This window comes from Habropoda laboriosa, unplaced genomic scaffold, assembly GCF_001263275.1.
Source record: "Habropoda laboriosa isolate 0110345459 unplaced genomic scaffold, ASM126327v1 scaffold269, whole genome shotgun sequence".
NCBI classification, from domain to species: domain Eukaryota; kingdom Metazoa; phylum Arthropoda; class Insecta; order Hymenoptera; family Apidae; genus Habropoda; species Habropoda laboriosa.
In genome coordinates, this window is record NW_017100417.1 from 849,330 (window position 1) to 862,666 (window position 13,337).

The window sequence follows — 13,337 nt, forward strand, 5'->3', positions numbered from 1 at the left end:
GCGGGGACAGCCGTAAAAATGGCGCGGTGGAAAAAGATGAAAGTGACCCTCGAACGGACTTTGAAAAGAGCCATAAAAGTACAATGAGGGGTTAGGAGAAGGAAGACGCCTTCGCTTTCCACCACGTGCTGCTGGGTGAGCACGGGGGGGAAAAAAGGGGGCGCGTTCAACAGAGAGAGGGCTTTGGCTCCCAGAAAATTCGTGTTTTTTACCCGAACGTCGGGAAAGATTACAAAGAACGGAAAGGGGACACAGGAAACCATTTTAAGATCTTCTCCGAGGAGAGACGAGTAGCTTTCTCTGTGCTTAGGTGATGAAACCCTCTCTCGCGCTCGTTAAGACCGATGCTTTAATTATCAGAACGAAGCTCCTTGGTCGTTTTTTCCTTTTTTTCTTAGTTTTGAATAACGATGCCGTTTCTGTAACTGCACACACTGCCTAAAAGCACGCACGTGCATGGCCGAGCGGAATCTCTCACGTGGCCAGTGTCTCCGAGTTTTTATCCTAATTTACCAGTTCGCTTCGCTAATCTTATTTGCTCAACGTTGGACGTAGTTTAATTCCATTAGCGAAATTAAAGTTCTAGCAGGAGCGTTTAACTGCGGATCGATGCTACTAACCCGCAAACCATTAAGATAAACCCCGGTGAAGTCAATTCTGAATAACGCGATGCTAGAGAACTTTTTTACGTACCAACCGTTCCATTTATTCCCGCAGAAAATGCGTATAGCAGATGCGTTTAACGGTGTTTTCTCTTCTTTTTTTTATTTTTCCGCAAACGTGTTAGATAATTTCAGTATTAAGCCTCTCTATGGAGTGCTTTTGAAAATTTAATTAAAACCGACTGCTGGTAACTAGTGAAAAATAACTAGTCTAGTAACTTAGCGAACAATCGACGCTAACCTGAGAAATTATTTTCGGAAAATCTTTTCTGGCAGCTTGAAAAATGCGTCCAGCGAGTTATTATGAGTTATGTAAGTTACACTGATAGTTAGTAGAATTTTTATCGTTGTTTTATTTAGATAATTCGAATTTATGAGGAATAATATAGAGCAGCAGTTTTTGTAGAAATTGCTAAGTTTTATTATGCGCTACATATACACTACCGGCCAAAAGTTTGGAATCACCGAGCATTGCAATTTACGCAAAAAATTTCCAGAAAAAAGTCGGCGACTTTGAGAATTTTTTATCGTTCGAATCAATTGATACGAGATAAATTGATAAATGTAGAATTGAGATAAACTTCAAATCTATAAAAAAATTAGCAGCAGATTTAATATTGACGAAAAGTGGGAGGTGATTCGAAACTTTTTGCCGGTAGTGTATGTACCAATTACTTCCTTTCCTTCGAAATGTACGAAAATCGATAATACTACGTAAAGGAGTATTTATGAAACACGCAACGAAAGTTGGAAAAGGTTACTACCGTTAAGATTGCCATTATTTATGAGAGGTAAATAAAATGGAAAGAAATTTTCTAAATAACTCTCTCTGGCCTTAGCTATTAAATTTAAACTATGCAAATTTTAACGCAATCTTATAAGTAGTTTACTAAATACACGCAAAAGAAATATATTTCTAAAAATATGATCAAATGAAAATTGCAGTCAAATATAAATATTGGAAATATTCCTTTTTGCTGGTTTTTCATAACACAGTAAGTGGACATGATTTTCATTAATTTATATTACAATGTCACGTGGGCCATTCAATTATAACGTCACAGCACATGATTAATGCTGAACGTTTCATAAATAAAATAAATTTAATAAATTTTGTTTGAAGAACTTAATCAGTCTGGCCTCTGTGAATGGCTCATATACAGGTTTTATGCACTCCAAATTCAACTTTTTGCAAATGAAATTCACCCTTTTGCAAATTAAATTCACCCTTTTGTAAATCAAATTCACCCTTCTGCAAATCAAGTCTTTCTACAAAGTTGTTTTCTTAAGCTCTTGTAATAAAAATAAATCCAAATGGAAATTTCTTGTTAAGAAATTCAAAATTCCATTGTATGTATTACAAAGATGTACATAAAATACATATTTAATGGTAATTACCAATTCATTACATATGGAATTCATAATTAAACGTTTTAACCAAAAAAAAAAAAATAAATCACCTACTCAAATTATCACAAAGGCAAATTAATAACGGTACTTTAGTTACTTTGCAATGTAATAATCATTATATGTAAACTCAACAGTACATCTTTCTCTTGTGTAGTAAAGTAAAATCAAAGCAATTCTATTCTTTTTACTAAATGAGTAGTCTCTAGACAGGTTTCAGTTATATCAACTTTTAACTTGCCTGGAATTCTTACAATTTACAAGAAAACATAATTTTCTTTAAATTGTGATTTGAGGTTAGAACAAAATACAATCAAAAGTAGCATTTGATTTGCAGAAAGTTGAATTTGCAGTGCAAAACCTGTTTGAAAATGCATTAAACTAACAATATATAGTGTCCCAATATTTTAAGAATAACAGTAGATTCCATTCTTGAACGATTAGCGTGAGAATGAAAAAAGAAGAAAAGAAAGGGAAAAAGTCGACGCAGACTGGACGCGAGCGAAATAAGTAAGGTTAGGTCGAGAAACAAACCTGATATAAATGATGACCCCGTTGGTGCATATCCTTTTCCATCCACGTGGTACTGTAATCGCTTGTTGCTGTTGCTGTTGCTGCGTAACCACCGCACTACCGTTCATCGTCAGCACTACATTTTGTTGCGCGGCGTTGTTATTGTTCGAGTTGTTGATGCGCGTGAGCGGCGGTTGCCGCGCAGCCTGCTGCGCGCACGAGCCGCCACTGTTAACCGTCGCGGTAGACAAACCGTCGTGTGCCGATTGACTTTGACTTTCGGGACTGCTCAGGCTACTATATGTCGACGATTCACCGGTATCGGATCGAACAGAGTCACAGCTAGCCGCACCACTGCCACCACTACCAACAACAACAACACTACCGCCACCACTAACGACACCAACGCTCGAACCGGACGAAGAAAGCGAGGAGGAGCCGGTTTGATTATCGAAACCGTCCTGTTGCCGGCTCTTCTCATCCATATTGACGCGTTGCTCGACACTGTCGCCTTGAAAAACACTCGCGGACGCTTGAGACGGTTCGTTTCCTTGTCGCACGTACGCGACACAAGCATCGTCACCGCTCAAAAGACTGACGCAACCCTCCCCGGGATTCCCCTGCACGATCCTACTACCGTTATTATTATAACCGTCTGCCAATCTCACTCCGGCCGGATAAATCTCACCGTGTATCCTCGATGGAAATAATTTATTAGGTACCATTTCACCGGCGTTCACCCTGCAGATCGGCTCTACGTTGTTTGTTGCGAGGTTTTCTGTATTATTAGAATCGTTTTCCAATGGACTCCGGTTCGCCGGATGTTTGCTGTCGCATGCCGACACTACACACGTCATCGTAGTAGTAGCGGTGACCGCGCTTGTCGCTTGTACCAGATTCGTCTGTCTGTAAAGTAAACTGTTGTTCGAGACGATCGTTCCATAATCCTCTTCGTCTTCCGTATTCCCGGTAGATATTGACCGGGCTGATCGGCTCGAGTCCCCATCGGTAGATACATACTCGAGCGGCTTTAACCGGCAACAGTTATTAGCCGAGCCTCCAACGGCGCTGCCGTTGTTATCGTTACAGTATATGGCGGTTTTGGCGGGAAACGTCGCCGCCGCCGTCGCCACCTGCGGCGGCAGAATGCCGGCGTACGTCGCCTGCTGCGGAGACTGATAGCCGACTGCGGTAGCAGCAGCAGCAGCGGCGGCGGCATTCTGACCGACCGCCGTCGCGTACGCAAAATTCTCCCCCGATACGTAGACTAGAACACTATTTTGTTGAATCCCCTGTGCGTGCTGAGGGTGTTGTTGTTCTTGAGGTTGCTGTTGTTGATTATGATGCTGCTGATGTTGTTGTTGTTGATGATGTTGATGATGATGATGATGATGATGATGATGATGGTTATGATGATGATGACCGTGATTCGGGGGAGCAGGGTGCGTGGACGGCTGCTCAGGCTTGCCGGCCATGGTCCAGGTCCAGCAGCGCTGCAAGTAACCCCGACACCGACATCACTGGAACGCAGGTAGCACGCCTACGTGGAGATATCTCCAAGTCTTGCAGCATCCTCCATAAACGGGAATGATCACGCGTTTGCCACCACCGAAATCCACCGCGTTCTTTCGGTCGTTCCTCTTGGCCACGCACGCTCACCGATCCTTGGAATCTCGCAGCTGTCGTGCACGTTCTCGTTGTTCGACATCCTTGGCTTCACCGCGCACGGCATGCCAGATGGGTAGTTCCACCAGCTGTTCTTACACTCTTTTCCTATTCTCGTGAAAAATTTTCAAGTCACACATACGCTCACAAACACTATCCCCGTAGTTGACCACACACACTTGCGATAACGGTGCCAAGATTTTAAAATTGGAGAACATCCGACGGACGACAGACACGCGCTATTCACCGGTCAATGCCCGTCTAACCTCTCCCGCGATCGGTGCACTCTACCATGATACTAGTTTCGTTGGTTATTCAGAATTATGATGCAACAACGAAGATCACAGTGAAATTACGGTAGCCGGTTATAATATTTCTTCTTGCCTTCCTTAAAACGGTTAAAACTTTGTAAGAAAATAATACGGTTATTCAAACACACTCCATATTTGGTCGACGTATTTCGTTTTTTTTTTACCACGTTCCGAAAATGCTCACACGGGCCTGCACATTTCTTCCACGAGAGAATGTCTTGAAATTAAATATTTACTTATAGCAAATAAGTAAATCATATTTTCTTAAATAAATTGCGTGACATTTACAAGAGGAAGTACAGCAAGATTAACTCCTTCGTAATTTTCATACCCACTAAACTCAATGTAAAGCAAACGCATAACATTGTTTACTAGGAAATTACGTTTCTGTTGTCATTCACAAGGTCGATTTGCAAAGCAACAGCTCACTCATTTGCCTCGTTCACCGATTCACTCGCGTCGAAACAACACAATGGGGCCAAGCATTCAACTAACCTAGACTCTTGAACACGCTGTATATTCGTAACGCGTGTAGGTTGTACACTGGATAACTGTGTGAGATAGGACACTTTTTCAAACGTTGCACACACCGACAAACAACATTTAAGTCAACTATGGTGGCAAAAAGAACAAACGCAACACTTATAAACAAGAAAACTTTAACTTTGTAAGAAAGTCAGTTGAGGTCGTTGTGTCATTGCCACGGTCCCGTCGCGTTATTCGCGGTCGCAGTTCCGATTACTCCGTTTCACATGTACGCACTTTTCAACGCAGAACGATGAATGGCACTCAATTATGTCATTGTGAACCACTGTCACTGAAAAAATACGCTATTCCGAATCTTCGTTCACACACTAAAGAAGAAAGCCATTTTCTTCGACACTGAATACGTGTAAGGTTAATCGCGACCGAGCCACGACTCGTTCGATCGGTAATAGCGCGAATGCACTCTTGGTACAAAAAACACTTTATATTGCCGTAACAATTCGCGTTAAATCGCACGGACGGACGTACGTCGTGTTATGACGCTGTGTCATCGTCACAGCAGCAGTAGCACCACCACCACCACCAGCACCACCACCACCACCACCACTACCACCACCACCACCACCACTGCCTCCACCACCACTACCACCGGTCGCGGTTACGAACTCGGGTTAAGTTAACTAACCCTCTTCTCGACTCGAACACCTGCGCGGACCGCGCTCATCGTTTTCACCGAACCTCACTTCTTGATCGCGTGGAGACGCACGCTTATTATATTCTGACTAGCACAGTTGCCTCGCTTTCTTGCACTGAACCCTCGTCGTCTGCTTTATAATCACTTTCTTTCGTAAAACACTGCTTCGACACAACCTACTGAACGAAATTCCATTCTGCAGATGCTATGCGTACGCTGTTTTCGCGTAACTGATATTGGAAAAATATGGCTCCCTCCGCATACCCAGAAACCTTTGCGGCATCTCGACGGCTGGCTTTCGGGCACTCGTATACGCACGTTACAAAAACATCGACCCTCGCTGCGATTATATCGCCATCGTTAGGCTATTCTACGTAACTCAAAGGCACGTTAACATTGTTACCTCTCATGAACGGCACTATTTAATACACTCGCATGCGTATTCTGTTCAGATTTATACATGCATGACAAATCTTCCATTTGATGTATTCTTCTTCCGAATAAAAATATTGCAAATTATAATAATGCTTAAACCGTATTACTTTATATATACAACTGTGACCGTAAACTAAAAGTTAAAAATTAAAGAAAATAATTTTGTTCAATGGATATAAAGAAAACTGGAGTATGACATACACGTGTGGGGTCAAAGATCAAATTTCAAAACACCTGTTTTTTTTTTTTGTTCTTTTTTACATATTTGACATTATACTTTTTCCAATTTATTTGAGACGATTCAAAAACGTACTAATCAATCACCAATTTATCTATAATAAATAAGATTATAATACGCGTCTATTTAAATTCGCTATAGTAATTGCGGACGAGTACATGACCTTGTATACAGTAAATTATGTGAATATTAAAGGCGTATTTAATTTAATGTAGACTTACGATCATTGAAATGGACATTTCTTCACGCGCGCATCATTTGACTTGAATAAACAGACGAAATGTTATACAAGAGTAGCATCTTAATAAAGTTAGTAAATATAATTTTCAGAAACTAATTACACTTTTACTTTTAGTTCCAGTACTATAATTATAAGTAAATACTGGAACATTTGCTTTTATTGCAACAAACAATATTTGTAAATACGCGCAGTAGTCCACTTTCTCACACACAGGAACCTCATTTTTTCCTTGCATTATTGATAAACAAAAATATTTTTGTCAATGTCGTCATACGTTAGTATATGAGACTATAAACAAATTAAACGCTACATGTAATGGAATAATGTCCCATTTGGAAAGAAAAGCAATTTCGGAGTCTGTAATTAAAACTACAACGAACATTTAATTACTGTTGCAAGTTTTCACCAACATTTCGTACTACTTTCGTCGTTATCGTGTTATTAATGCAGACATAGAGCTAAATTCAAAAAGTTCATGTAATCAAATATTAATAATTTAAAGAACTTTAGGAAATACAAATGCAGATAAGGTACTAATTTCGTTCGACAGTCTAACTTTATTTCTAGCATTCAGTATGCGCGTATCAATCAGTGTTGGAAACTGCTAAATAAAAACAAAATCAGAAATAGCAGAAGATAATAAGAATTTTCAGCGGTAATGATACAATTATGTTTTGCGTTCACTAGGAACGTCGCACAATGTTACATTAGATGTTGAGTAAATTTACCTTTCCTTATCACTCTCTTTAATGATTAGTACTTTTTTTTTTTTATACTTCTACAGCAAGCGATGAACTAATTGTAACCAGTTTATCAGTTTCACCAAAATTTATAGTATAATTCAGAAGGGATAATACATGTATCATCAAGCAACATCAACGGTCTTCTATACAATTCAATATTTGTGTGTGATCTTTGCGTTAGAATCGTTGGTGATTCTATAGGTGTAGCTTTCACAGTCGTGCACATATCTAAACATTTTTCTCAGGTTCTTATCATTTACCTTGAAGAACTTTCCTATACGTCCGCATTTTGTCGTTCTTCTGTTAATACATGATTCAGAATCGAGCGAATGGGACAAAAGTTTAAAATAAAAGAATGACCATATTTATTGTGAGATTGATGTAATTGAATTAATGTGTGGCACATTGGACTCGCGAGGGACCACTTTCATCTTCCTCGTACACTTGTCGTTGATCTCTCCGCCTTGCTTCTTGTTCTGGATCCAAATCGGTAAGAGTACATTCCTCAGCTCCCTCTGGAATTACAACCCCTTCCCTTGGAGGTAAACATTGTTCGAGAGTTGGAATAATAGAAGGGTCCAAGGATTTTGGGAAGTTCACTACAAATTGAATTATAAGCCTGCCATGTGTGAAAGGATCTCTGTAAATTGGCATTCCTTCGTTCATAATGCACTTCAAATCTCCGTGCTTTGTAATAGTTCCAGGATATGAAGTTATTACTAAATCTCTTCCATCCAAAGTACGAATAACTTTCTGGAACCCACATAGAGCTTCTACCAGTTCTAATTGCATCCTCATAATTAGATCATTACGCGAACGCCTAAAATAGTATACCAGTGAGTATACAGGTAACATCTGGTGTAATATTGTTAAATATAATAATCCTTAATATACTAACTTGAAAACATCGTGTTCCTTTTCTTCAAGAATAATAATGATATCTCCCGCCTCGTAGTCTGGTTCTTGATCACCTTCTCCATTGAAAACAATCCTCTGACCATCTACCATACCTGGATCAACATGAACTTCCAAAATCTTCCTATCTCTAATCGTTTTTCTGCCACCACAATTTTTACAACGATCACGTGGATTTATGCGTTCTCCTTGACCTTTACATTCTGTGCACATAGTTTGCAAATGCTGAAGCATACCAGGTCCTAGTTGCTGTATCTGAACTTGCATACCAGTACCATGGCATGTTGCACATTGTTCTACAGAACCTTTCTTGCCGCCAATACCTAATAAATGCATAATATATAACCTTTTTGTCTTCTGTAAAACTTTTAGTAGATACTTCTAAAAAAAATAATATGTACCATCACATTTATCACAAATAACATTCTTCTGTAAGGCTAATTTGCGAACAGTGCCTTTATATAGTTCCTCCAATGAAACAGACAACTGATGCATAACATCTTGTCCCCTACGTTCTCTCCTACGAGCACCTCTTCCACCAAAGAACATTTCAAAGATGTCCATAGGTGAAGAGAATATATTGCCACCTCCTCCACCTTCTTTCAAAGCTTGTTCTCCACCCTGATCATAGATTCGCTTCTTTTCAGGATTCGACAATACTTCATAAGCTTGTGAGATTTGCTTAAACTGCAATGTGAAAATAAGATTTAATAATCAAACTTCCATAATATTTACATTTGTATATGATAATTTCAAGAAATGGATACTAACTCTTTCTCCTTCATTAGGATTCTTATCAGGATGATACTTCAGAGCAAGTTTCCTATAAGCCCTCTTTAAATCATCTTGTGAGCATCCAGGTTTTACATCCAATCTATCGTAAAATGTAGTTTCCTTCACCATTTTTATGGATTTATTTTTCTCTGATGGTCTTTAGGTATAACACTAATACTGCACCTGCTAATGATTAAACAAGGTGAAAATGTTGATATGATTATATACTTTAATATAATTAGATGTTACAATGCCTTTATAATTATTAACATTTGATTTAAAATAACATATTTAAATGTAACAATTCTCTTAAATTATGATTTATGTTAAACAATGATTAAGATTCTAAATTAAATAAATAAGATACATGAAATTATTAATTGTACTGACTTAAGTGATATGAATTAATATTTAATTAATAGGTATACAATATTCTTTCTTATATCAAAACATGTAAACAAAAAATCTATCTGACATTTAATGATATACAATAAAATACCTCTTATGGAAATAATAACTACTAAATAACTGATATCCCATAACATTAGAAATACATTATACAATACAGAAATACATTCTGGATGATATTAAATGGAAAAAGAATGAAGTAAACATACATACATATAAAGGATATGATTAAAAATAATAAAACAAGAATTATTACACATTTTTTATATCAATATTGATAATAAAAACATATAAACACATTTTAGTAAAATAAATATTATATGAGGCATTTTATTGAGTCCATATATGCAATACATCAATTTGTGAATATAGATATGTATATTATCATAATGACATAAAATTACTACCATATTATGTATTGTATACTTTATTATGTATTGTCGTATCACTTTTATGATGACATTGTATACTTTACAAACAAAACAAATATTTTTTTGCAAAACTATTATTTGTTTTATTATTCTTAGTCTTTATTTTTTCTTTAAAGTGGTTTAACAAAAAAAATTAGATGCCTTACACAATATACCGCTTCTCATTTGACTTGTTAATTCAGAAGACACGTATATCATGAATCAATTAACCATAAAATGTTGTACATTACAATTAGAATTCATCAAATAATATTGTTCAGTACAATTATGGATAGAATTTAAATATATAATTGAAAATACAATTTGCATCACGTTTATTGCGTCTAAAATATTCAAATAAAGCAGTTCCGATATTTGTTTCCATAAAACACTAAAAGACTTCATACGTTTATACGTAATATATGTATCTTAAAAATTAAATTATGTACTTTAAGCATTGTTAATTTTAATAGTAATATAACAAGTTGAAATTATACATAAAAAAAATCTTTAACTGTTTACAGCACTAAGTTTTTGCAAGTAACTTCAAATTAAATAAAAATACTATAATCAATGTATATAGATTTCAAAACGCGTATTAATTATACGCCCGTAGAAAAGTCCAGCAAATTGTATCCATGTGCGTGTTTGGTTTCAAAATGGCGACGGGAACCATTTTAAGATGGTAAAATATAATTATTTTACATGGAAAAGGAAATTAATACCCTGTTTCAATGTAACGCACTGTTCGTCGTATCATGAACAAAGAACACCACACTTTCTAGATCCTTCTGTTAACGCATATACATATATATATACACATATACATATGCATATAGAAGGCTTAGACTACCGGTTAAAGATCGGACAAAAAATGCCAAAATAATGATTTTTTTAAAAAGAAAAATTAATAAGAAGTCATAACTTGAGCTCTATACACGAAATAATAACTGTAATTGTAACTTATTATATTTCAATGACAAGCATACTCAATGACTTTAACCACGTTTCGTACTGACACGAGTAGGGCAATAGGAGCATCCACCATTTTTCAACGTTAAAGTGCGAGTCATGGACGAGCACAACTTGTACTATGATAAAATTCATTGACGCGTATTTCGTAATGTTCTCGTAGATGCATTAATTATTCAATCTTCAGACGTCCACTTCAAATTTGATAATCGTTGAAAATGCGTTAAAATTGCATTAGTATCCTTTAATATTTAGAAATGTTATAACGTAACTTGCTTTTGCACGTTAACGTTATGCGAATTTCTATCGCGAGAAAAATTCACAAGCTCGCAATCGATCGTACGATTCAACGACGAAATTTCTATCGTCTGCGCATATTTTCTAAAATATTCTTAAATTCACAATTATCAGCGCTTCATCTCACCTGTATTAGCAGAAAAGAAGCCGCTCGTGGAAAATATCCGTGTGCTGTAAACGCTCGTCTCACTCCACGTAATAGTATTTGGCGAACTGTTGTAAGCGCATAGAACTCTCACCAATATTACCGTTCGTACCCGTTCTCGAAACTTCCTAGAAGAGTAATGGACGTTACTCGAAAGGGAACCAATCAGACAGATAGAGAACTGCAATCAGCGCCAAACGCAATTACGGTCTTTCTGAGAATTTCATAAAAACTTGTTCCTCTACTCTGTAGATAATATAGCATTGCAAAGAATTCACTTTTATATCAAAACGAAAGCATTTATAAATTAATATCAATTTGTTTCTATATGCTTAAATATTAAAAAATGTTTTTATGAATAATTCATTTAAGGAAGTTATACCCATTATATTTATAATGAGATACTAATTTAGAAAAACAAATATGCTGGAAATTGAAAATTGTTTAGTTTGAGTAATATATTGTTCCAGAGTGATATAACATATGTTGAATTTTAAATATTTTTTACAGAATTCTAGATATTTTATTAGATACGTACCAAAAATCCCTAAATAGAAAACGGTATCACATTATTACACGTTGAGCTGTAATAATGTAATATTTTTTTAGATATTCATTGGCTTTATATAGCTTTTTGATTTATTAAAAAAAAGTATATGTTTTGATTAAATAGTTAATTTGCAAACAAAACAAGATAAAATTTATTGTTAGTCACATAGAGTTAGTGTAAAGCAGAATTTGACTGTAGATTGCGCTACGCGTTTCCGTAACTGTCCTTTAGCTGGCGGTACGATAATCGAGCAAAATGGTATGTATTTTGTATCCCAAAATTATTCTTTAATCATTGAAAAAATTTTGCAATTTTCATATAAAATGTTGTCAATGATGAATCATTACTCGTTTTTTGTGAATATAATTTATAAATATCATTTGAATCAATATTTAATATTTATTTGATTATAATGTGAGTACTTCACTAGCACTGTAGCATTGTTTATAAAAATTAAAAACGTGAATAAAAATATTTTGTCTGATTATATGAATAAAATTATAAAATGAATTATTTTCATTTCTTTTTAAATGCTGGTATTTAAGCAATATAATTATATTCAAAATAATGTTAAACAAAATATAACCTCAAAATCTTATACTCTGATTACAGACGGAAGGTGCAGTTACAATTAGAACCAGGAAGTTTATGAGCAATCGGTTACTATGCCGAAAACAAATGGTATGTATTTACATAAACTTTTATTACCACTATCATATCAAAAATAAATATGCTTGGATGTTTTGTTTTTATTTTATTTGTCTTTGTGTACATAAAGCTGTAGTAATCTGTTGCTTATTAGTATAATATTGGTAATTCATGTAATAGAGCTGAATAATTATGGGCTTATACTTACGAATTAATGTTTATGAGGTTTTTCACATGTATATAATAATATGTTTTATAGGTTGTAGATGTATTCCACCCTGGGCATCCGTCAGTCCGCAAAACAGAAATACGTGAAAAATTAGCAAAAATGTACAAAGTTACACCAGATGTAGTTTTCGTATTTGGTTTCCAAACTAATTTTGGTGGTGGCAAATCAACTGGATTTGCACTTATCTATGATACATTAGACTTTGCAAAGAAGTTTGAACCTAAATACAGGTTAGCTAGGCATGGATTATTTGAGAAACACAAGCAAACAAGAAAACAGCGTAAGGAACGTAAGAACAGAATGAAGAAGGTTAGAGGTACACAGAAGAGTAAAGTAGGAGCTACATCTAAAAAGGTAAGATAATACCATATCTACTTCTGAATCAATTATCATTTATAAATGATATAAAAAGATCACATTAACTTAATATATTATATTTGTAAAAATGTTAACAGTTTGTTAATATGATGGATTTATTAAAATTTTTAATAATGAGTCATAATTTGGTGGTGGGTTATATGCAATATGTTCATTTGGTGATGGATATATATGTATATATTTCTTGGAATTTTCTTTTATGAGTACATATATACA

The 13,337-nt window shown here is 35.7% G+C and overlaps 3 protein-coding genes across 5 annotated transcripts in view; 1 reads left to right on the plus strand and 2 right to left on the minus strand.

The window, feature by feature from the left end:
- Positions 1-2,236: 2,236 nt before the first annotated feature.
- On the minus strand, positions 2,237-4,162 carry LOC108575487 (ETS-like protein pointed). The gene is made up of 2 exons (XM_017938305.1): positions 2,604-4,162; positions 2,237-2,318 (listed from the first exon to the last, which is right to left on the minus strand). The coding sequence occupies exons 1-2, from the start codon at positions 4,055-4,057 to the stop codon at positions 2,237-2,239; spliced, it is 1,536 nt and encodes a 511-aa protein (XP_017793794.1). The 5' UTR covers positions 4,058-4,162.
- Positions 4,163-7,511: 3,349 nt separating this feature from the next.
- On the minus strand, positions 7,512-11,459 carry LOC108575496 (dnaJ homolog subfamily A member 1). Of its 2 annotated transcripts, none has more exons than XM_017938315.1 (5): positions 11,299-11,459; positions 9,082-9,267; positions 8,712-8,997; positions 8,294-8,633; positions 7,512-8,215 (listed from the first exon to the last, which is right to left on the minus strand). In XM_017938315.1, exons 2-5 carry the CDS (start codon positions 9,211-9,213, stop codon positions 7,786-7,788), a joined length of 1,188 nt encoding a protein of 395 aa, XP_017793804.1. In that variant the 5' UTR covers positions 9,214-9,267; positions 11,299-11,459; the 3' UTR covers positions 7,512-7,785. The 2 variants fall into 2 exon arrangements, with proteins under 2 accessions (XP_017793804.1, XP_017793803.1); XM_017938314.1 differs by having other exon boundaries at positions 9,082-9,270.
- A 629-nt stretch (positions 11,460-12,088) lies between these two features.
- Positions 12,089-13,337, plus strand: part of LOC108575500 (40S ribosomal protein S24) — a 2,782-nt gene continuing 1,533 nt past the window's right edge. For both annotated transcript variants that reach the window (XR_001891431.1, XM_017938317.1), the window contains exons 1-3: positions 12,089-12,124; positions 12,479-12,547; positions 12,774-13,097. Coding sequence is in view for 1 of the 2 variants with exons in the window: in XM_017938317.1 (XP_017793806.1) it covers positions 12,122-12,124; positions 12,479-12,547; positions 12,774-13,097 (396 nt within the window). In the remaining variant the exon portion in view is untranslated. The remainder of the gene's footprint in view (positions 12,125-12,478; positions 12,548-12,773; positions 13,098-13,337) is intronic.